Source organism: Protopterus annectens, chromosome 8.part0, assembly GCF_019279795.1.
Source record: "Protopterus annectens isolate FY-2018-M chromosome 8.part0, PAN1.0, whole genome shotgun sequence".
NCBI classification, from domain to species: Eukaryota; Metazoa; Chordata; order Ceratodontiformes; family Protopteridae; genus Protopterus; species Protopterus annectens.
Window position 1 is genome coordinate 1289652218 of NC_056741.1, and position 24567 is coordinate 1289676784.

At 44.7% G+C, this 24567-nt stretch overlaps 1 protein-coding gene across 6 annotated transcripts in view; it reads left to right on the forward strand.

Moving 5' to 3' along the window:
• ARHGEF1 (Rho guanine nucleotide exchange factor 1) overlaps nt 1–24567 on the forward strand; it is a 3019431-nt gene that overhangs the window by 1654160 nt on the left and 1340704 nt on the right. For all 6 annotated transcript variants that reach the window (XM_044080805.1, XM_044080809.1, XM_044080807.1 and 3 more), the window contains one exon: nt 21029–21058. In XM_044080805.1, coding sequence (XP_043936740.1) covers nt 21029–21058 — 30 coding nt within the window. The remainder of the gene's footprint in view (nt 1–21028; nt 21059–24567) is intronic.

The window sequence follows — 24567 nt, forward strand, 5'->3', positions numbered from 1 at the left end:
AATGGTACTTCCTATCCTGGAAAGAAAAAACACCCAGGAAAGGCATTCCATTCTCCCCCAAAAAACAGACCCATCTCATGCCACAAGTTCTGGCAGACCTTCTAAAGCTAGTCACCATAGAACCTGTCCCCTCAGGACAAGAAGGAAAGGGTTTCTACTCCCGTCTCTTCCTGGTCCCTAAAAGAGATGAGCCCTGGAGACCCATCTTGGACCTGTCCTACCTAAATCTTCACCTTCAGGTACCCTCCTTGAAAATGTTTTCTCTCCCCACCCTTCTGTCTCTAATTCCAGCCAAAGCTTTCATGGCCACCATGGACCTAAAAGAGGCCTAGCTGCACATACCCATCAGGACTTCCCACAGACAATTCCTGCATTTCTCTGGACCTTCCTCTCATTTCCAATTTACTGCCTTGCTCTTTGGTTTATCCCCCCCCCCCCCGAGTCTTTACAAAGTGCCTAGCCCCAGCAATTGCCTTCTGCAGAACTCAGGAAATCCCGATTTACCCTTGTCTGGACGATATCCTGATACTGGCAGAGTCCAGAGATACTCTCTCAAGGCACCTACACTTCACTGTGTCCCTTCTGCAGAATCTAGGGTTCACTATCAACCTTCCCAAATCCTTCCTGATCCCAGGCCAGGACAAGATTTTCCTAGGTTGCAGAATCAGAACAGACAAAATGAAGGCCTTTTTCCCCACAGGACAAAGTTCTTTCCCTGACTTCCCACTTCCAGGAAACCCTACTATCCCTGAAGGTGACGGCAAGGCAGTTTCTCTGTCTCCTGGATTTAATGGCAGCTACCATCCCCATGTCACTACTGGCAAGAATGCACATGCGCAAGCTACAGTGGTACCTCAAAAAAAAAGCATCTAGTCCCAACACCTGCATCACTTAGATCAAGTCATTCCCCTCCTTCCCTGTCTAAAGACCGAAATCAACTGGTGGATCCAGCAAGTCCAACTAAACCAGGGGTTCCCACTACAACCTCCCATCCCAACCCAAACAGTGCATATAGATGCCTCAGATAAAGGTTGGCGAGCAACTCTGGCTTCCTACAGGATTCAAGAAAAGTGGCATCCCTCTCTACAGGCCAAGCACATCAGTATCAGGGAAATGGCAACTGTCTTCTTATCTCTAAAAACCTTTATTCCCCTTCTAGTTTCAGGTGTACTCCTGATAGTGACCGACAACACCACAATGTCCTTCAAGGATGCATCTGCAGTCCTAACAAATGGGTTGTCCTGGCCTCAGGCAGCCCTTCGGTCGGCCGGATTCCAAAGTCTGATTCTGGCCTCGGCTGATGTCGCACTTCACCCGACGTCATAGCTGCAGTCCAGCGGGTATAAAGGCATCAGCCGATGCCATTTTCCTCAGTCTTTCTTGCCGCGTGGCGCCCGAAGCAGAAGCTGTTCGCAAGTGCCGGTCGGTCAGAACCAGAGATTACTTCTACCGAAGACTTCTAAAAAGCTAAGTACCCCGTTGGGGACTCTTTCTTGCCTCAGCCGATGTCAGAAAAAGTGAATAACTGTTTAACTTGTGGGAAACAAATACCTCATAAAGATTTCCACTCTTACTGCCTACCTTGTTTAGGCCCAGACCACGACGTAGCAGCTTGTCTAGCCTGTGCTTCCTTCAACCGACGAACACTTAGACGTCGGTCGGAGTTTGCAGAGGAGTTTTTCAGCTCCGCTTTTGCTTATATCATGCCGTCGGAGACTCCGACTACACAATTAGCTAAAAAGCGTAAGGAAAAGGACCGACACTCGCGGTCCGCGGTTTCGGCCGAAACCGCGGTTAAGCCAACCGCGAGTGTCTCGGTTTCGGCTGAAACCGAGTCCGCGGTTCTTCCTTCGGACGAAAGCTTGCCTCCTACTACCGAGGCCTCTTCCAGCATGGCTGAATCTGCTACGGAAATTCCACCTGCTCTTACAGTTTCTCAGGACTTATCAGATACTATCCCCTTTGATGTATCTACTCCAGCACGTGGAGCTGCTAGGCCCCCTGCATCCATGTCAATTAAGGCTTTTGCCAGGGCCAAAGCAGCTAAATCTTCAAAGGCCGTGCCTGCTAAAACCCCCTCTCTCAGGCCTAGCTCTAGTACCCAAATGCTTAGTTTAGCAGAGGATCTCATTTCTTTGATCAGGGGAACCCAGTCTCACCCTGACAGGGCCTCTCACCCACCTCCAGAGAAGAGGCCTAGAGCAGAGCCCCCTGAGCCAGTTTCTTCAGATTTCTCCTCTGATGATTCAGAAAATACAAATCATCCAGAAGGCCCTTATTCTCCTTATGAGGACTCTGATGCAGAGGATTCCATACCTTCTGCCTCTCCTCCTGAGGAATTTTCTTTTGGGGAAACCTTGCATGCTATGAGGGAACAATTTGAATGGCAGGGCCAGGATTTTTCAGACTCTAGGAAGAGGCTTAGGACCTTTTTGCATTTACCACAGCATAGGCCTTTAGCTATTCCTCCAGTACTTACAGTTGTGGATGATGCATTTAATGATGCTTGCACTGCCCCTGACTCACTACCTCCGGCCCCTGCTAAGCCCGACAGATACTACAGGGTTCCGGACACACATTTTCATTTGTATAAGGCTCCTATTGCAGATCCTGAAACTATTTCACAGGGCCCCAAAGCTGTAGCAGCTGCCTCTGCCAAAAAACCCCTCCCCTCTGAAAGAGAATCTAGGGCATTAGAGAGATGGGGTAAAAAAGTTTATACTTCTGCTACTCTTTCGGCTAGGGCCTTAAATTGTCAATTCCACATGATTCAATATCAGGAATTTCTGTTAGATCAGCTCACTAAAAAACTTTCCTCGCCTGAGCCTTTAGACCGTAAGTCCCTTCAGGATTTGGTGCATAACACTCAGCAGGTCAGTAATCATTCCTTAAAATGCGGCTATGATGCACTGGAGGCTTCCTTTAGATCAGCTATGACTGGTACAGTGATCAGAAGGCATGCATGGTTAAAAGAGCAATCCTTACCAGACCATGTAAAGGCAAAGCTTCTAGATGCTCCCATGGAAAAGCACAGTTTGTTTGGTTCCCCTGCACAGCAAGTGTTGAAGAAGGTGGAAGAAAAAGCTAAATCTGTCCAGACAGTCAAGGATTTCTTACAGGTCCAGCCTCCAAGGTTTAGTAGGAACTGGCCTTCCAAGAACTGGTCCTTTCCAGACACCACCAGAGCACAGAGAAGCAGAAATAGACGCCCTAGAGGCAGAGGCCAATCCAGAGGTGCCTACAGGGGACGTCAGTGGCAGCCTAACAGCCAGAGAAGTACTACCACAGATCCAGCCACTACCATTTCCACAGGACAATCACAGTGACTTGGCTCTGAAACCGCCTACAAGGGAACAACTGGAAGCTCCCTTAGGCAGAAAATTAGCCTTATTTTCAGCAAATTGGCATTATATTACAGGAGACAAATGGATTTTACAGACAATAGTCAAAGGCTACAGGTTTCACTTCCATACTTTTCCAAGGAAGAGAGGAATGCCAAACCTACCTCCAAACCGAAGGACAAACGCTTTACAGCAAATAGACCACTTACTAAGGATGAGAGCTAAAGAAAAGGTACCGGCTATGGAACAAGGACAAGGATTTTATTCAAGGCTTTTCCTGGTACCAAGAAAGGAAAACCAATGGAGACCTATCCTCGACCTGTCCGCTCTAAACACATATCTCATTGTTCCAAAATTCAAAATGCTGACCCTACAGCAACTTCTTCCCATGCTGGGCAAGGAGTCTTGGCTGGTGACTCTGGATCTCAAGGAGGCATACCTGCACGTCCCCATACGACCAAATTGCAGAAGATACCTCAGATTTCTTGCAGGATCAGAGCATTATCAATTCTCAGCATTGCCTTTTGGCTTATCTACTGCGCCCAGAGTATTCACGAAATGCCTGGCATCAGTAATTGCTCATTGCAGGCTTCAGGGAATTCAAATTTATCCTTACCTGGACGACTGCCTATTACAAGCGGACAGCAAAGACAAAATAACAAAAGATTTGAAAAAAGTTATACACCTGCTGCAAGCCCTGGGATACACAGTCAACACAAAAAAGTCAAGGCTGATACCATCCCAAAGGATAACCTTCCTGGGTGCAGAACTGGACACATCAAACCAGATGGCATTCCTCACAGCAGAAAAACAAAGGCATCTACCACTTTATTTCATGGCATTAACAACGCAGAATCAGCTTACAGCAAGGAAAATCCTGCAAGCCCTGGGTTACATGGCATACTGTATAATATTAGTTCCGCATGCCAGACTACATATGAGGAAGTTACAATGGTACCTGAGGAATTTATGGTCTCAGCACAAACACAGCCTAGAAACCCAAATTCCAATAATTCCATGCCTGAAGCAAGAATTCCAGTGGTGGGCCCAGGCCTGTCAATTGAACAAAGGACTGCCCTTCCACAGGCCCCACCCAAGCCAGACTATCACCACGGACGCCTCAAACCTAGGTTGGGGGGCACACATGGTGGACAAGTGCATTCAAGGCTTATGGACTCAAGACCAGATGAACCTGCACATAAATCAAAAAGAGATGCTGGCAGTAAAACAGGCAATTCAGACATTCAGACCATTTCTTCAACAGGGTCAATTGCTGATAAGGATGGACAACACCACAGTTATATGGTATATCAACAAACAGGGAGGCACACATTCATATCCTCTATGCCGGATGGCAATGGACCTCTGGAATGTGGCCCTGAGCCTCAACATTCAGCTCCAGGCCATATTTGTGCCAAGAAAAGAAAATATACTAGCAGACATCTTAAGCAGAACCACCACGGATGCCCACGAATGGATGCTGCATCCAGATATCTTCAAAACCATCACAAGGAAATGGGGACTGCCAGAAATAGACCTGTTCGCATCCCCACACAACCACCAATTGAAAAAATTCTGCACAAGGACATACCACCCACTTGCTTGGAAGGTGGACTCCCTATCCTTCAGTTGGGAAAACCTGACAGCATATGCATTTCCACCTCTTCCTTTGATGCACAAAGTGCTACTGAAGATCAAAGAAGATCACCCGAGGATCATCTTGATAGCTCCAGACTGGCCGAGGCAACATTGGTACCCGCTACTGAGGAGTATGTCCCGGGAACATGCATGGCCTCTACCCCTGCTACCTCTTCTGCTAACACAGAACAACTTCAAAATCCTACATCCAAACTTGAAAACTCTGCAACTAGCTGCTTGGAACATTACATAAGGCAAAATAACCCAGATTTATCTCAAAGGGTTAAAGACATTATCCTGGAGGCTCGCAGACCCTCAACAAGGAAAACTTATTCAGCAAAATGGAAAAGATATCTCATTTGGAGTGAAACAAAAGGAGTAGATGCATCACTGGCAAACATAGCTAACATCCTGGAATACTTAGCAGAGCTTTTCCACAATGGCCTGTCTTACTCCTCCATTAAGATTCATGCATCAGCAATTTCAGCAGAATACAACATGGAACCTCCAGTCTTTTCTCAACCTCTACTCAGGCAGTTTCTCAGAGGAATTAAAAATGTAAAGCCACCAAGGAAACCACCATTGCCTACATGGGACTTGAACTTTGTTTTAGAAAAGTTGACACTTCCCCCTTTTGAACCAGCAGCAATAGCAGAATTACAATACTTATCTTGGAAGACTGCATTCCTGCTTGCAATCACTTCAGCTAGACGGGTTTCTGAATTACAGGCTTTAATGGCAGTACAGCCCTTCCTTATCTTCCATCAGGATAGAGTGTCCATGAGAACTAATCCTACCTTTATGCCAAAGGTGGTCTCCAGGGTATCATTAAACCAAGCAATACACCTACCAACATTCTTCCCAAACCCGCAGAACAGGGGGGAAAGATTGCTGCATACCTTGGATGTACACAGACAATTGCGCTACTACCTGGACAGAACCAAGAACAGTAGAAAAACTGACAAGCTTCTGGTAGCATATGCAACAGGAATGGAAGGAAGAGCAATTTCAAAACAAACAATCTCAAAATGGATAGGAAATTGCATTAGATTTTGTTACTCTTTTCATGGAAAGGCAACTCCAGAAAACATCAGACCTCACTCCACAAGGGCTACAGCCACTACTACAGCTTTCCTACGAGGAGTGGCTACCAAAGACATTTTAGAGGCTGCTACTTGGAGCTCCGTGCATACATTTGCCAAGCATTATAATGTACCTTTATACTCCCGATCCCGAGCAGGTTTTGCCACTGCTGTTTTGCAAGGGATCTTAACTACACCATAAATCCTTAGTGCCTCCTCCCCCAGTTTGGCTATGGTATTCTACCCATTTGTTAGGACTGCAGATGCATCCTTGAAGGACATAGTACAGTTTTGTACCTACCATAAATGTAGATGTCCGAGAGGTATGCATCTGCAGTCAGGATTACCCACCCTCCTTCCCCTCTGTGGTACTCCTAGGGTATTTGCCCATCTTGTAGCTAGCTGGGGGAATCTATTATGGTGTATTTGTTTGTATATATGTATATACATGTTTATTTCTATTTGCTCTCTATTGTTTGGAAACTTTTGCATTTATCCAAATTTAGCGTTCCTAGAGGGCACCTGGCATCTGGGGCAAGAAAAACTGAGGAAAATGGCGTCGGCTGATGCCTTTATACCCGCTGGACTGCAGCTATGACGTCGGGTGAAGTGCGACATCAGCCGAGGCCAGAATCAGACTTTGGAACTGCCGACCAAGGGCTGCCTGAGGCCAGGACAACCCATTTGTTAGGACTGCAGATGCATACCTCTCGGACATCTACATTTATGGTAGGTACAAAACTGTACTGTCATGTGGTACCTTAACACACAGGGAGGAACAAAGGCCTATCAGCTATGCAGACTAACCCTGCTGATATGGGAGCTAGCCTCTCGCCACAACCTAGTCCTGCAGCTGGCCTACATCCCCTCATAGGACAACCATCAATTATGTCTCTTGAGCAGGACTTCCTCACCGCAGCACGAATGGATGCTGAACAGGGAGGTCTTCCTAGACATAGTCCACAAGTGGGGTGCTCCACAAATAGACCTGTTTGCGTCCCCCTAGAACAGGCAACTGCAGACCTTCTGCTCAAAAACCTACTCCCCTCTAGAGTGGAGAGTGGACGCTTTCAACATCTCTTGGGAGGGGAAGTTCCTTTATACCTTCCTCCCATTCCCACTGATTCAGAAAGTCCTCCCTAAAATACAGAAGGACATACCAAAAATCTTGTTAGTGACTCCCTAATGGCCAAGACAGCAATAGTTCCCCCTACTTCACAAGCTAGCCCAGGGAATCACTTCAAGTTACCCTACAAGGTGGACCTACTGACACAAGACAAAGGAACTCTCCTACACCCCAACTTACAGATGTTATCCCTGACTCTGTGGGTGATAGATTTTTGATCCCCTTCAGACACCGCTACTCAGAGGACATGCTTTCTGTCTTAACGGAGACAAGGAAACCTACCACCAGAAAATCTCACCTGGCTAAGTGGGAAAGATTTACAAAATAGTGTCTGCACAAGGGAAGGGACCCATGCTCTGGTGAGGCCCCCCTCGTTCTGTCTTACATGTGTCAACTGATTAAAAGTGGACTCTTATTCTTCTGTAAAAGTACACCTTTCTGCAATATCAGCATGCCTGCCTCTTGACCCCCCCCCCCTCCTTGCTAGCCAGGCTCAACGTAAAGCTCTTCCTTAAAGGGGTCTTACACATGAGACCAACAAAGTAACCTATCCCTCCACCCTGGGACCTTAACTACATCTTAGAGAAACTAACCCAGCATCCATTTGAACCGGCTGGGTCCTCTTCCCTACAGATGTGTACATGGAAGACTGTCCTGCTGGTGGCCATCACTTCAGCCAGAAGGGTGTCAGCGTTGCAGGTCTTAATGGCCTATCCTCCCTACACCGTCTTCCACAAAGACAGAGTAACCCTAAGAAACAATCCCTCCTTTATGCCCAAGGTGGTCAATGACTTGTCTCTAAACCAATCTACCCATCTACCCACTTTCTTTCCTTCCTCCACTAACGAAGGGGAGAGGATTTTGCACTCAGATGTGCACAGGCAACTAAGAATCTACCTGGACAAAACCATTAGGAGAACTAACAAGCTCTTTGTCTCCTTTCACCCCAGAGCCCTGGTCAAGGCAGTCTCCAAGCAAACCATCGCATGCTGGATCAGGAAAACTATTTGCCTCTGTTACTCCCACCATGGAAAGGAACCTCCGGTGGGCATAAAGGCCCATTCCACTAGATCTCTGGCCACCTCCAGGGTCTTCATGAAAGGTCTAGACAAGGCATCAATTATGGAAGCAGCCATTATCCACACTTTCACCCAACATTACAAACTTGACCAAGTTTCCAGAGTTTGGACAGGATTTGCCAGGGCAGTCCTGCAGGGATTTGTAGAATCCTCTTCAGCTACCACCACACTGTCATCTGCATAAGCTGTGGTAAGCTCCCACAACTAGAATACTGCGACATAGGAATAGAAGGACATAGAATAGTTGTGTAAAATCTTACCATAACCATAGATGTCCTTCTCTTCCATGTTGCAGTATTCCTTCCCACCCACCAGTTCCCAAGTCATTTTCTTTTACCTGGCCTACACATACTACAGTAGGACACCAGGTCACACACCTGAAAACCACTGGCATTCCTCCTGCTGGGCCTTATTCTCTGCCTGCTGGCCTTCAAGTTCTGTGGATTGTGAGTGCAGACGTCACATTTAAGCCCCTGGTTTATGGCATTTACGTGTGATGTCCAACGCACACTGCAACAGCCAAGCTGAAGCTTTTGTAGAGGAGCCGACATATGAGTTGCCTCACTTTAGAAGATGGGAGGTAGGGAGTGGAGCACTGACAGGATCCAACTCTCTCTCTGATAAGCCCAAAAGGAAAACCTCTTCAATTTAGTCTTATAAATCTTCCTAGTTGAAGGCTTGTGGGACGAAAAAAATATTTGGGGAAATGGGGATGAAAGCCTGTAATGTCTAGCCATGATTAGAATTGGAGAAGCCATGTGGTCAGCTTGAGGCCTGCAATGTGCAGATGGTTCATCCCTGACAGGTGTGACAGGAGGTCTGGACTGGGATGCAGTGTCCATGGAGAACATACTAGGTGAGACCATAGGAGGGGAAACCAAATTGCCGAGTACAGAAGAGGGCAGTGAGGATTACCTTGCTCATCAATCGAAGCACTTTCTGAAGAATCTTGGGGGTTAGAGGCAGGGGAGGTTTAAGCATAAATGAGACTGGAGTGCCAAATGTGGACTAGTGCATCTTTCGGTGAATGCCCCAGAGGGGGGAATTAGGGCAAAGAACCTGCTGCATTTGTTGTTGAGGGGAGAGATGAATAGATGACAACACGGTTGACCCCATTTGTTGAAGATCGTATTTGCCACTGATTGATGGAGGGACCATGTATGAGGCATCAGGATGGTCCTGTTGAGCTTGTTCACTAAGATATTGGACTTCCCGCAGTATGTTTGTCGCTGCAAGAAAGCGGTTGGAGGAGATTGCCCACTGCTAAACCCTCGTTGCTTCTTTGCAAAGGGGGTAAGATCTGGTTCCCCCCTGTTTGTTGATGTACCAGACTACTGACATGTTGTTTGTTTGAATAGCAGTAGTTCCTACCAGAAGAGAGCTCTGAGAGGCGCCTGCAATGCTAGAAGCATCACTCTCATCTCCAGGACATTTATATACAAATTGGTCTGTTCTGGGGACCATGTGCCTTGAACGGTCTGTCCCAAGTAATGCTTCCTCACCCCAACTGTGAGGTGTCCATTGTCAATGTGGCGTTTGGGGGAGGAAGAATAAATGGATACCCTTGATGAATTTCTTTGGAGTGTGTCCACCACAACAGGCATTTCTTGCAAACCTGAGACATTTTTATCTGATGTTGTAAGGAATGTCAATGCAAAGACAATTGTATTGCTAGAGTCCATTGAAGAATTTTTATATGAAGAAGAGTACTGGATATTAAAGTTATTGCAGCAGCCATCGACTCTAGGGCTTTGAGTTCCATTTTTGTTGGTGGAGAAGGGTGAGAAGAACCTGTCTGACTTGTGATTTCAAAGTAAGAACCCTGTTTTGAGGCAGTTGAGCTGGATAATCGACTGTCTAGACGAGCCGCTATAAATTCCAAGACTTGAACTGTTTGAGGTTGTGACTTGGTCGGATTGATCATAATTCCCAGAGAGTGAGATAATTGGAGTAAGTAATCCATACCTGGTTGGTGCGGCAAGGAGCCAGTCATCTAATTATGGAAGCACTCTGAATCTGAGCATTCTTAGATGAGCTGCTACCACTGCCATACATTTGGTGAACACCCTGGCGTCTATGTTGAGACGGAAGGGCAGGGCTCTGAACTGGTAATGACCGACTCCCCGCCGGAAGCGTAGGTATCTTCAAGAGCGCCTGTTCATTTTGTTGTGATAGTACAAGTCTTGAAAATTGATAGAGCACATCTAGTCATCTTTCTGTAGGAGAGGCAGAATGGATTAAACCATGATCATCCAGAATTTGGAATTTGTTTACAAGCTTTTCCAAATAACTGGGATCTAAAATGGGTCTTGGGTTCCCTGTTTTCTTTGGCACTAAATAGAACCTTGAGTAAATTCTGTATCCTCTCTGGTCTTGGGCGGGGGGGCTTCTTGGATTCTTTTTGTCCAACCAGTTTTGAATCTCTACAGCTGTTAACGCCCACTAATTTGGTGGAACATTGCAAAGACATTTTCTTTTCTTTTGGGGAAGTTATAAAAAGGTAATGAAATATCCTCTGGATGTGATCTTTTGCACCCAAGAGTCTTCTGTGATGGCTACCTAGGCTTTTAGATGCAAGGACAAGTATTCCCCGACTGCCTCCAGAGAAGTACAGTCGGGCAACCTTTCAGGAGCACTGAAAGAATATGTCTGAGAAGGAATCTCGAGACATTTGATTCTGCGGACGCCATACTGAAAGGTAACAATTTGCATCAGAAAACTTGACAAATAATGAAGGAAAAGAAAGTTTTTTAAATATTAACTACAAGGAAAGAATTATACCAGCAATGGTAAAACTAAGAAAATACCTCAAAGCAAGGTAAAGGAAGGCAGAAATGTTACCAATAATGGTAACAAAGATTACCAAGAAAAATTCTTAAATTTGGTAGCTAGACTAGATTAGATAGAAGGTAAATGAGATACTAGTAAAAGACTGAAACGAAAGATTTAAAGACAAAAAATATAATTTTTTTAAACTCACTAAACCCACAACGAGCTCGAGAGATCACAATCCTGACTGAACCATAGCATGGCAAATTAGATCTGGGGTAACACAGTGATCAGGGGCATTATGGGTAAGGGAGGAGGTCGATAGTCAGATCTTGTAATCTAGAGAAAGTGGTAAACTTTGGTCTGTGGATCAGGTCCGAGCCCATTCGTTAAGGAATGAATGAAAATAACATCAGATTCTGGGTTTTGTAACTGATTTGAAATAGCTGAATAGGCAAGTATTAAGTGCTCTGATAGGCTGTGTTCTCCTCTGTAGGTGAGAATGAGGGATTCAGAACTGCACTACCTCCTTGCAGATGCCAAGAGCCACAGCTCTAGTCAGTGGAAAAGGGGTACACAGGGATATCTGCCTTCACACACTGAATCAGGCAAGCAAGATACTGATGTCTGTGGGTCTGGCTGTCAATACACAGTGGAGGCTGGGAGAGGACTGCATATCTAAAGATAGCAGGTGATTGCTTATGAATTACTTTGCTGCTTAATGCTATGTCCCTGCCCACCTTGAAGAATTTCTTGTTGAACAGTAGAATGTCTTCACAAAGTAGTAGGCATATTTCAGGGTAGGAAATTGGAGAGGGGCAGGCAAAGGAGTAAATAAGTAACACCTTCAATCATTGATGGTCCAGTCACACACAAGGACAAAAAAAAACTATAAAGTGTAGTTGGTAGAGTAACATTGAGTTATTTTGCCTTGCCATTTATCAGAGGTTTTTTTTTTTTCCAGATTTTGTACTGGCCTTAGATGAACAGATGGAAATGATGTCCATCTTAAGGCCTATTCCCTTTTGTTTTCCTGCATTTAGAAAAGGCACTTTAACCTCTCACTTTACTGACATTTGTTGCAAACCAGCTGTGTAAATGTTGAATTTGTGCACTACAGGTTCTCCCATTCGATTCTCAGCTGGAGCACCTTCTGTGTGGAGTCTGCATGTCCTCCACGCGGTCGAGTGGCATTCGAAAGACACGTTGAATGGGCGTACCTTTGTTGAAGGTTGGGCGTCGGGCTGGCACCTCGGCACCGTAAAAATCTACTGCCAGTCATTAGTGGACTGGAGTTGCACTGTGGCGACCCCTAACTGGGAAAAGCCGAAAGAAGCAGCAGCAGTACATAATTTCTACTATATGATGATGATTGCTCACAGCAGTTTCCTATAACTTTCCTTAGCTTACTGGAGTGTTTCACTCCTGTTGGGACAGAACAGTTCTTTGTTTTTGAGAAGAGTGTTACTTCTTTTGCAGGACAGTTATGTAGTGGCACATTTTAATTTAAGTAGGAGGCAGCCGTTTGTACTTTTAGTTTGCTAATAAGAGAGAGACCACTTTTCTCTAATCCAGTAAATTCCCACGTTTTTTGTGGTGGTTGTGTTAGGAAGCAGCTGTTATTTTAAAATGAGAAACTAAGCCAACTGAAGCTGCTATAGAAGGATCAAAGAGTGTAAGTTAACCCACAGCTTACATGTTTTCTACAGCTTTGAAAGAGAAAATGATGTCATTTTCTTCATATGTAATTGGAGAACAGTAAAAAGATCACATTATTTTGTGATTTGTTGGAGAATGTGGTACTGTTTCTGGTACTTGCATCATCCCCCCCCCCCCCTTTTTTTTTTTTTAAAAAAGGAAGTTTGTCTGCAAGACAGCTTTTTCTCAGTAGCTAAAACTGGGACAACTCGGAAGGCTTTCAAAGCTCAAGGTGTAGAATATGATCATAATTTCAGCTAGAGTAATAGCGCACAGTCCAAGTCAGACAACTCAGATTGGATACAGACATGTTTTTTCATTGGTAAGTTACAGTAATTGGCTGCTGTTTTAATTTGAGTATTTTGCTAATTTCTTGAGGTATATGTAGATCTGTATGAAGGTAGGTGAGATTGTAACTGCACTTTGAAAACAGTAGACTTTTTTTTTACTCAGCAGATGCTACTAGGCATGTCTTTGGTTGCAGCTGAGTCACAGAGCCTTTAGAAGATTGATGGGGCTCTTCTGACCTGTCAGACATGATGATTAGAGATGCTGACATGTTTTTATTAATGTAGTAGTGTTTCTAACTGCAGTGCAGCAACAGGCCTGTAGAGTACTCATTACCTACAAATGTAACCTGTATATAAATTCATGTGAGGGAGGATCTAAGTTTGTTTTACATGCTCAAGCTTAAAGATAAGGGACCTTTCTCTAGGTTCAATAGCTGTCCAAGCCAAGATACCTAAATGAGGCTTGATTAACAAAAAATCATTCGTGTTTGTTTGTCGGTGCATGCATATTTGGGTTGGAGTGTGTGAGTGTGAGTGTGAGTGTGAGTGTGAGTGTGAGTGTGAGTGTGAGTGTGAGTGTGAGTGTGAGTGTGAGTGAGTGTGAGTGTGAGTGTGAGTGTGAGTGTGAGTGTGCGAGAGAGTGTGCATGTATATATATATATATATATATATATATATATATATATATATGTATGTATATATAAATATATATATATATAGATATATATATATATATATATATATATATATATATGGATTCACTTTATAATCTCGAAAAACTGAATTAAGGAATTTCAGTATTTCGAGACTATAAAGCCAAAAAACCAAAACCTCGAAACCCAAAATTGCGACCGTTAAATCACACATACAAGCACAAGTGCACCTACCTACATACAGCAACACAAACACAAACCCTTAATATAAGCAGGGGGCAAGCCCCATGCACCCCTCATGTGGGGGGAAAGCCTCCCACACCCTCCCTACTTATATATACTAACTCCGAGGTTGCACTAAACACCAACACACACAAAACCCACCAACATACATTCCACACCCACCTCGCACAAACACGCATCACACAGATACAAACACTGACAGACTCACACTCTCACCTACGTACCTTAACCCACACCTAACACTCCCCGACACACTCACAAACACACAAACCTTCCCCAAAACCCTTAAAAACGCAATACTTACCTAACGCGCTGTCAATACTGCGGGTTTGACATTTCCGGGTTCGATATTCTGCAGATGTCCTTCAAGGATGCATCTGCAGTCATCACATATGGGTTGTCCTGCCTCAGGCAGCCCTTCGGTCGGCCGGATTCCAAAGTCTGGGTCCGGCGTCGGCTGATGTCGCATTTTCACCGATGTCAGAGCGTCTGGGGTATAAAAACACCAGCCGATGCCATTTTCCCCAGTCTTTCTTGCCGCGTGGTGCCCGAAGCAGAAGCAGTTCGCAAGTGCCGGTCAGCCAGCTCCTGTATTTCAGCTACCGAAGACTTCAAAAAGCTAAGTACCCCGTTGGGGACTCTTTCTTGCCTCAGCCGATGTCAGATAAAGTTAATAATTGTTTAACTTGTGGGAAACAAATACCTCATAAGGATTTCCACTCTTACTGCCTCCCCTGCCTAGGCCCAGACCACGACGTCTCAGCCTGTGCTTCCTTCAACCGACGAACTCTTAGACGTCGGTCGGAGTTTGCAGAGGAATTTTTGGGGGCTAGTTTTGCTTATAAGATGCCGTCGGAGACTCCGACTTCACATTTAGTTAAAAAATGGAAGGACAAGGACCGACACACGCGGACCGTGGTTTCGGCTGAAACCATGGCCAGGCCTACCGCGAGTGTCTCGGTCTCGGCTGAAACAGAGTCCTTGGTACCTCCGATTACCGAAACCGCGCAATCGACTACCTCGGCCCCGGAGGCCCCGGCCGAGTCGGTTGTTGTATTACCTTCTGAAACTGGTGTCCTGGAATCTTCCGACACCATTCCTTTAGACAAATCTACTCCAGCACGTGGTGCAGCCAGGCCTCCTGCATCCATGTCCATTAAAGCTTTCTCAAGGGCGAAAGCTGCTAAACTCACAAAAGCTTTGCCTCCCAGGGTTACTCCTCAGGGAACTTCTACTGGTTCACAGATTCTAACCTTAGCAGAGGATCTTATCTCATTAATTAGGGGCTCTCAACCTCACCCGGACAGAGGCACACAACCACCTCCAGATAAAAGGCCCAGGGTTGAGCCCTCTGATCCCCACTCCTCTGATGAGTCCTCTGATGGCTCTGCTCTCTCGGACCACCAGGAGGAGGCTTATTCGGCCTACGAGGTTTCTGATGCTGAAGAATCTATTCCCACGGCCTCACCTCCTGAAGAGTTTTCCTTTGGGGAGACACTACATGCTATGAGAGAGCATTTCCAATGGCAGGGTCAGGAATTCTCTGATTCCAGGAAAAGATTAAGGACCTTTTTACATTTGCCTCAGCATAGGCCTTTAGCTATACCTCCTGTGTTAAATGTTATTGATGATGTGTACTCTAACTCTAGTACAGCACCTGATTCTCTCCCTCCGGCTCCTGCCAAACCTGATAGGTACTATAGGGTCCCGGACTCGCATCTTCACCTGTACAAGGGCCACTCTGCTGATCCTGAAACTATTTCCCAGGGCCCTAAAGGGGTTGCAGCTACCACTGCTAGAAATCCTCTACCCTCTGAAAGGGAGTCCAGAGCTTTAGAGAGATGGGGTAAAAAAGTGTATACTTCTGCAACTCTTTCTATGAGGGCATTAAATTGTCAATTTCATATGATACAGTACCAAGAGTATTTGTTAGATGAATTACATAAGAAACTGTCTTCCTCTGAACCCCTTGATCGCAAATCCCTTCAGGATCTGGTGCATAACTCCCAGCAGGTTAGTAACCATTTTTTGCAGTGTGGTTATGATGCATTGGAAGCTTCATGTAGGTCAGCTATGACAGGTGCAGTCATACGTTGGCATGCTTGGCTGAAGGAACAATCTCTGCCAGACCATGTTAAAGCAAAACTTCTGGATGCTCCTCTGGAAAAACAGAAATTATTTGGTTCCACGGCTGAAGAGGTCTTAAAGAAATTTGAAGAAAAAGCAAAATCTGTGCAAACAGTCAAAGATTTTCTGCAAGTCCAACCACCAAGATTCAGCAGAAATTGGCCTACCAAGAATTGGTCCTTTCCGGACTCAGAAAGATTTCAGAGAGGCAGGAACAGGCGTGCCAGAGGTAGAGGGCAAACTAGAGGCTCCTACAGAGCCGTCAGTGGCAGCCTCCCAACCAGAGAAGTAGTGCAGGATCTACAACTACTACACAAGGACAGACTCAATGACTTTGCTTTGACTCCGCCGACCAGGGCTCAATTAGAAGCACCTTTGGGCGAAAAGCTTTCTTTATTCTCAAACAATTGGCACAGCATTACAAGGGACAAATGGACACTGCAAATTATAGACAAAGGATACAGGTTCCATTTCCACACATTGCCAAAAAGAAAAGGCATGCTAGACCTGCCACCAACTCAAAGGGCAGAGGCCTTGAAACAAATCTCCAGCTTAATACAAATGAAGGCTATAGAAAAGATTCCTTCTTCAGAACAAGGCCAAGGATTTTATTCCAGACTATTCCTTGTTCCAAGAAAAGAAAATCAATGGAGGCCTATTCTCGACTTGTCCGCACTGAATACTTATCTCATTGTGCCAGAATTCAAAATGCTGACTCTACAGCAACTCCTTCCCATGCTGGGCAAGGGGTCTTGGCTGGTGACTCTAGACCTCAAGGAGGCATACCTGCATGTCCCTATCAGACAAAGTTGCAGAAGATACCTCAGATTTCTTGCAGGGTCAGAGCATTATCAATTCTCTGCATTGCCCTTTGGCTTATCCACTGCGCCCAGAGTATTCACGAAATGCCTGGCATCAGTGATTGCACACTGCAGACTTCAGGGGATTCAAATATACCCATATCTGGATGACTGCCTTATACAAGCGGACAGCCAACAAACTTTGTTAAAGGATTTGGATTATGCCATCTGCCTACTACAGGCCTTGGGATATACAGTCAACATTCGCAAATCAAGACTAGTTCCATCCCAAAGAATAACTTTTCTGGGTGCAGATCTAGACACAACCACCCAAATGGCTTTTCTCACAGAAGAAAAACAAAAACAACTACCGGATTACTTCAGGAACCTGACAAGACAAACTCAACTGACTGCAAGGAAAATCCTGCAGGCCCTGGGTTACATGGCATCTTGCATTCTTCTGATCCTACAAGCAAGGCTGCATATGAGAAAACTACAATGGTACCTAAGGAGTGTATGGACTCAGCACAGTCACAGCTTAGAAACTTTGATCCCACTCATTCCGTGCCTCCAAAAGGAATTTCTATGGTGGGCTCGCGCCTGCCAGTCGAACAGCGGGCTGCCCTTCAACAAGCCAAGAGCCACCCAAACCATTACCACGGACGCTTCAGACCACGGTTGGGGAGCACACATGGAGGGCAGATGTATCCAAGGTCTATGGTCACAAAGGGAGCTACGCATGCACATAAACCAAAAGGAAATGTTGGCAGTGATACATGCAATCGAGGCCTTTAATCTTTCTGCACCAAGGCCACTTACTAGTAAGGACAGACAACACCACAGTTATGTGGTACATAAACAAGCAAGGGGGCACCCATTCCTACCCCCTTTGCAGACTGGCAATGAACCTATGGGAACTTTCCTTGAGACTCAATATACAGCTGCAGTCCCAGTTTGTGCCAGGGAAAGACAATATACTGGCGGACAGCCTAAGCAGAAATATCTCGGATGCACACAAATGGATGCTTCACCTAGACATTTTCCTGCTCATAACACAATCATGGGGAAGGCCAGACATAGATCTGTTCGCTTCCCCCCACAACCATCAGCTGAAGAAATTCTGCTCAAGGACATACCACCCACAAGCATGGAAACTGGACGCTCTCTCTTTCAGCTGGAGGGATCTAACAGTATATGCATTTCCACCTCTCCCATTAATGACCAGGGTTTTACTGAAGATCAGAGCAGAACAGCCAAAAGTGATTCTGATAGCTCCGCACTGGCCAAGACAACACTGGTACCCACTGTTAAAGAGCATGTCACATACGAAACCATGGCTTCTTCCTCTGGGACCACTCCTGCTGACACAGGACAATTTCAAAACTCTGCATTCCAACCTGAAATCCTGCAACTAACAGCTTGGAAAATACCTTGACTCCTCCCCAGGGTAAGCTATCCCAGAGAGTAAAGGATATCATCATGGAAGCTCGCCGGCCTTCCACAAGAAAGGCATATTCAGCAAAATGGAAAAGATTTCACATTTGGAACACAACAAAGGGCCAAGATGCGACAGTGATGAACATGGCACATATCTTGGAATATTTGGCAGAAATGTTCCACAACGGTCGGTCTTACTCTTCCATTAAGATTCATGCTTCAGCAATTTCAGCAGAATACAATACTGATCCACCTGTCTTCTCTCATCCTCTCCTAAGACAGTTTCTAAGAGGAATAAAAAACATCAATCCTCCAAGGAGACCACCTTTACCTACTTTGGGACCTTAACTTCGTGTTGGAAAAACTACCATTGCCTCCCTTTGAACCAGCAGCATCTGCAGATCTACAGTTCCTGTCTTGGAAGACAGCATTCCTTCTGGCCATTACCTCAGCAAGAAGAGTATCTGAGTTACAGGCCCTAATGGCAGTGCAGCCATTTCTTATTTTTCATCAGGACAGAGTTTCATTGAGAACCGATCCTACATTCATGCCAAAGGTGGTATCCAGGGTATCATTGAACCAAGCTATTCACTTGCCTACCTTTTTCCCAAATCCACAAAACAAAGGGGAAAAACTTCTGCACACCCTGGACATACACAGACAGTTGAGCTACTACTTGGACAGAACTAAAAGTCACAGAAAGACTGACCAGCTGTTTGTAGCATATGCTGCTGGAGCACAAGGAAAAGCAATTTCCAAACAGACAATTTCAAAATGGATAGGGAATTGCATTTGTTTTTGTTACTCCTTTCATGGGAAAACTGTGCCAGCTAACATTAGACCTCATTCCACGAGAGCCACAGCCACCTCCACAGCCTTCTTAAGAGGGGTGGCTACCAAGGACATTTTAGAAGCTGCTACATGGAGCTCTGTGCATACATTTATCAAGCATTACAATTTACCTTTATATTCCAGATCCAGAGCAGGCTTTGCTACGGCAGTCCTGCAGGGTATTTTAGCTACACCATCTTTTTCATAGTTCCTCCACCCCCAGACTGGCTGTGGTATTCTACCCATATGTGATGACTGCAGATGCATCCTTGAAGGACATAGTACAGTTTTGTACCTACCATAAATGTAGATGTCCGATAGGTATGCATCTGCAGTCAGGTTTACCTTCCCTCCTTCCCCTCTGTGGTATTTCTTGGGTGCTTACCCCTCTTATAGCTAGCTGGGGGGATCTATTATGGTGTATTTGTTTGTTTATTACTGTGCATGTTTGGATTTTTAAATGCATGTCTCCAAATTTAGCCTTCCTTAGAGGGCACCTGGCATCTGGGGCAAGAAAAACTGAGGAAAATGGCGTCGGCTGGTGTTTTTATACCACAGACGCTCTGATGTCGGGGAAAATGCGACATCAGCCGACGCCGGACCCAGACTTTGGAATCCGGCCGACCGAAGGGCTGCCTGAGGCAGGACAACCCATATGTGATGACTGCAGATGCATACCTATCGGACATCTACATTTATGGTAGGTACAAAACTGTACTTTTTGCGCATTTGCAGATTCGACACTTTGGTCTCGAGATACTGAAATTCAAATATATATATATATATATATATATATATATCTATATAGGTTCCTATCAGTTCACCGACAGTTCAGAACAGCGACACTCACATCTTCGACACCACATCATCGACAGTTCATAACATCGACGATTCAGGTAAGCGATCTTCCCCCTTACAAGACCCATGGTAGCACTCGTTTCTCTGTTACAAAGGTAAGGACAATGCTGTCAGGGTAAATTGTAAAGAATCACGTAAACCTTACGCGTTGCAACAGAGAAACGAGTGCTACCATGGGTCCTGTAAGGGGGAAGATCGCTTACCTGAATCGTCGATGTTATGAGCTGTCGATGATGTGGTGTCGAAGATGTGAGTGTCTCTGTTCTGAACTGTCGGTGAACTGATAGGAACCCATATATATATATATATATATATATATATATATATATATATAGTGTATGTATAATATAAACACTTGAATATTACATACGCTTGTGCACACTTGAATATTACATACACATGTGCATATATTGTATTTACTTAACAGTTACAGGAAGTAAAAGAAATGTACAAAAATATACTGAGAAAAAAAAAAAAAAAACTTTGATTCGGGTAGATTTTTTTTGCCTTCCAGTTCACTTAACATGTTTTGTGCCTTACATCAGTTTAGGTAGCAGAGTGATTAGATGGAGCACTTGAAAAGGCTTGTGGTTTGAAAGAAATCAGTCTAAAGTCTGACTTAAAAAGTAGCTTAAGTGTGTATTGTTTTCTGGCATGTTACTGCCGCTGCTGCTTGTTGCTGCATTATGTTTGGTGCTCAGTTGTCTCCAGCATTGGCTAGCGCATATCAAATATTGGAGGGCACTTTTGCATGTGGCACTGGGGATATTTTAATGTTGTAACAGTACATTTTGCTATGGTTACTTAAAGTCAGCATTGCTTGTCAGATATGCTTTAAAATCATACAAAGAATCGCTGCAAACATACACCTTCCATCATAATTTATGTTAATCAGCAGCATTTTTAAAGAACTGTATATGCAACAAGCTGCTGAACTGGAAAATGGTCTTTATGCAGACATAATAAATTCAGTCTGATGTGATGAATCAAGAGTTTTATATACATTTAGTATAGTGAAAGTAATTGAATTTTGTTTTCTTGTTTTCTCTGTTACAGCCAGACCAATGTTGCAGACGAGGAAAGAAGGTAAGTTATTTTTTTAGATAAAACACACGCAGAATCTTCTGTAGCATTGTTTAGAAAGTATATATTTTTTGAAAATGTAAAGATTTTAATAGAAAAAGAACTTTCTCTTTTGTGTCGTCTTACGCACTACATGTAGCTGCTGCTCTCATCTGCATCACTCCATTAGGCCTCTATGCCTAAAAAACAAATGATAAGAATGGCTGAAGACCTTAATAACTTTAACCAGGAGAAGCGAACCATCCCCTTCTAAGAGACTTGGGACTGAATTTGCTTATGATTCTTCTGACCAGGATTCTGAAATTTCTGTTTCTTCTGATGATCTAGATTTACCCTTATCTGCTTATGAGGATTCTGATGCAGAGGACTCTATTCCCTCTGCATCTCCTCCAGAGGATTTCTCTTTTGGTGAAACCTTGCATACTCTTAGGGAGCATTTCCGCTGGGAAAGCCAGGATTACTCTGACTCAAAAAAGAGGCTTAGGGACTTCTTACTCCTGCCTCAACACAGGTTTTTAGCTATCCCTCATGTACTAGACATTGTTGATAATGCCTTTTTGGAATGTAGTTTGGCCCCTGATTCTTTGCCTCCTGCTCCCAGAAAACCTGATAGATATTACAGGGTTCCTGATTCTCACAAGTTCCTTTTTAAAAATCCTACTGCAGATCCTGAGACTATTTCATAGGGACCCAAGGGCATTAAGGCTACTACTGCCAAAAATCCTACCCCTTCTGATAGACTTCAGGGCGCAGGATAGATAGGGTAAGAAGGTATACACTTCTGCAACCTTGGCCATTAGGGCCTTAAACTGTCAGTTTCATATGTTAAAGTATCAGCAACATATTATTGGATTGCTTAAACAGAAAATGATATTGATTCCTGACTGTGCTGAAAGTAAAGATTTACAGGATTTAATGCATTCTGCTGAACAGGTTGGAAAACATACTTTGCAATGTGGGTTTGATTCATTAAAGGCCTCTTGCAGGGCTGCTGTCACTGGGTCTGTACTTTGAAGGCATGCTTGGCTTAAGGAACAATCTTTGCCAGATCATGTTAAAGCTAAATTGTTGGATGCTCCCTTAAATCAGGACTGCCTGTTTGGCAACAAAGCAGAAGTTCTTAAAAAGATGGAGAAAAAAGCTAAATCTATGCAAACTGTTAAAAATTTCCTACAAGTTCAGCCTCCAAGATTTAGTAGGCATTGGCCCTCTAAGAATTGGTCCTTTCCTGCCTCTTCCAAGCCTTCTCAACCCAAACCCAGAACCAGCAGAAACCCCAGGTTTCAGTCCCAGGGTACTCTCAAGACTAAGCAGTGGGGGGTCCGCTTCCAAGTCAGGGAGTAGTAAGACTTCCCCCCTATGGAAAGCTGTCTCAATGACTTGACTTTAAAACTTCCAAGCACTTCTCAACTGACTACTCCGTTAGGGGGAAGGATTGCTCTGCAGGCTAAAAACTGGGAACTCATTACCCAGGACAGATGGGTTTTAAATATAGTTTCCCAAGGATACAGATTTCACTTCCACGTTACCAACCCCAAACGGTTGGCCAGATCTACCCCCAAATCAAAGGGTAGAGGTTCAAAAGCAAGTACTCTCTCTCAAGCATAAAGGTATTCACACTGCACCAGAAGAGGAAAAGGGACGAGGTTTTTATTCAAGACTTTTCATGGTACCCAGAAAAGACAATTCATGGTGTCCTATCCTGGGTCTCTCTTCCTTAAACACTTTTTTGGTGATTCCAAAATTCAAAATGTTAACTCTTCACCAACTACTTCCCTTGCTAGGCAAAGATGCCTGGTTGGCAACACTGAATTTAAAGGAAGCCTACCTACACATCCCAATCAGGGAATCTTGCAAAAGATACCTACGCTTCAAAGCAGGCTACATTCACTGTCAGTTCTCTGCACTGCCCTTTGGTTTATCTACTGCACCCCGGGTATTCACAAAGTGCCTAGCGCCTGTCATTGCATTTTGCAGACAAAGAAAAATTCAAATATACCCATACCTGGACGATTGTCTAATTCAGGCAGAAAGCCAGGACATACTTTTGAATCATCTGGCATTTGTACAAAAGGTGCTAACTTGTCTGGGGTACACCATAAACAAATAGAAGTCACATCTGGTACCCTCTCAACAAATTGTATTCCTGGGAGCAAGCTTGAACAGAACTTCCCAGATGGCTTTCCTCACGCCAGAGAAACAAATTCATTTGACAACTTACTTCAAGCTAGTGGCCACAAAGAACTTGCTATCTGCAAGGCAAATACTGCAAGCCTTGTGGTTCATGGCTTCTGCATTCTACTAATTCCATATGCAAGACTACATATGAGGAAACTACAGTGATATTTAAAAAGCATATGGTGTCAACATTCTCAGGATCTAGAAGCAGTGATTCCTATCATACCTTGCCTACGGCTAGAATTCCTTTGGTGGGCAGAGGCCTGCCACCAAAACAAGAGGCTGCCATTCACTCTTCCCCCTGCCGCCCAACCCCTAACAACAGACGCATCAGACTATGCATGGGGGGCTCACTTGGCAGGGAAGTGCATTCAGGGCAAATAAAACCAAAGTCAAATGCACCTGCATATCAATCAAAAAGAAATGTTAGCTGTACAGAATGCTCTGACATTCTTCCAGGACAATTAATGGTAAAGACGGACAACACCACTGTAATGTTGTACATAAACAAGCAGGGGGGAACCCACTCATACCCTCTCTGCAGACTAGCCATGGCTCTGTGGAACACATCCTTGAGCTATCAAGTGCACCTGCAGTCTCAATTCCTGCCCGGAAACCGAAACACATTGGCAGATGATCTAAGCAGAAATCTCATGGACCCACACGAGTGGAAACTGGAACCGAAGACATTCAACATGTTGATAAAAAAAATGGGGGAGCCCACATATAGACATGTTTTCCTCCCACCAGAACTACCAATTGGACAAATTCTGCACAAGGACTCCCCACAAACAAGCTTGGAAAGTGGATGCCCTGTCCTTCACCTGTAAAAATCTATCAGTTTATGCCTTTCCTCCTCTGCCTCTTCTCACCAAGGTACTACTAAAGATCAAACAGGACAAACCAAGGATGATACTGATTGCACCAGAATGGCCACGCCATCACTGGTATCCTCTCTTGCGCAGTGTGTCACTGCTGGATCCATGGCACCTGCCGCAGATCCCTACCCTGTTGTCCCAGCAGGATGGCCAGATTTTGCACCCTCATCTTCAAACCCTCCACCTGGCAGCCTGGCTAATTACCTGAGCTCTTCGTTACCAGCCCTCAGTAAAAAGTGTTGGATGTCATTCTAGAGGCAAGGAGGACTAGTACTAGAAAATCTTATGCTGAAAAATGGAAAAGATTCTTTTCCTGGAACCAAGCTCAGGAGATGGGCACAGCAGCACCCAATTTGCCTCAGATTCTTCAATACTTAACTGAGATGCTTCACAAGGGTCTTTCCTTTTCCTCCATCAAAATTCATGCCTCAGCCATTTCAGCTCATTATAACACAG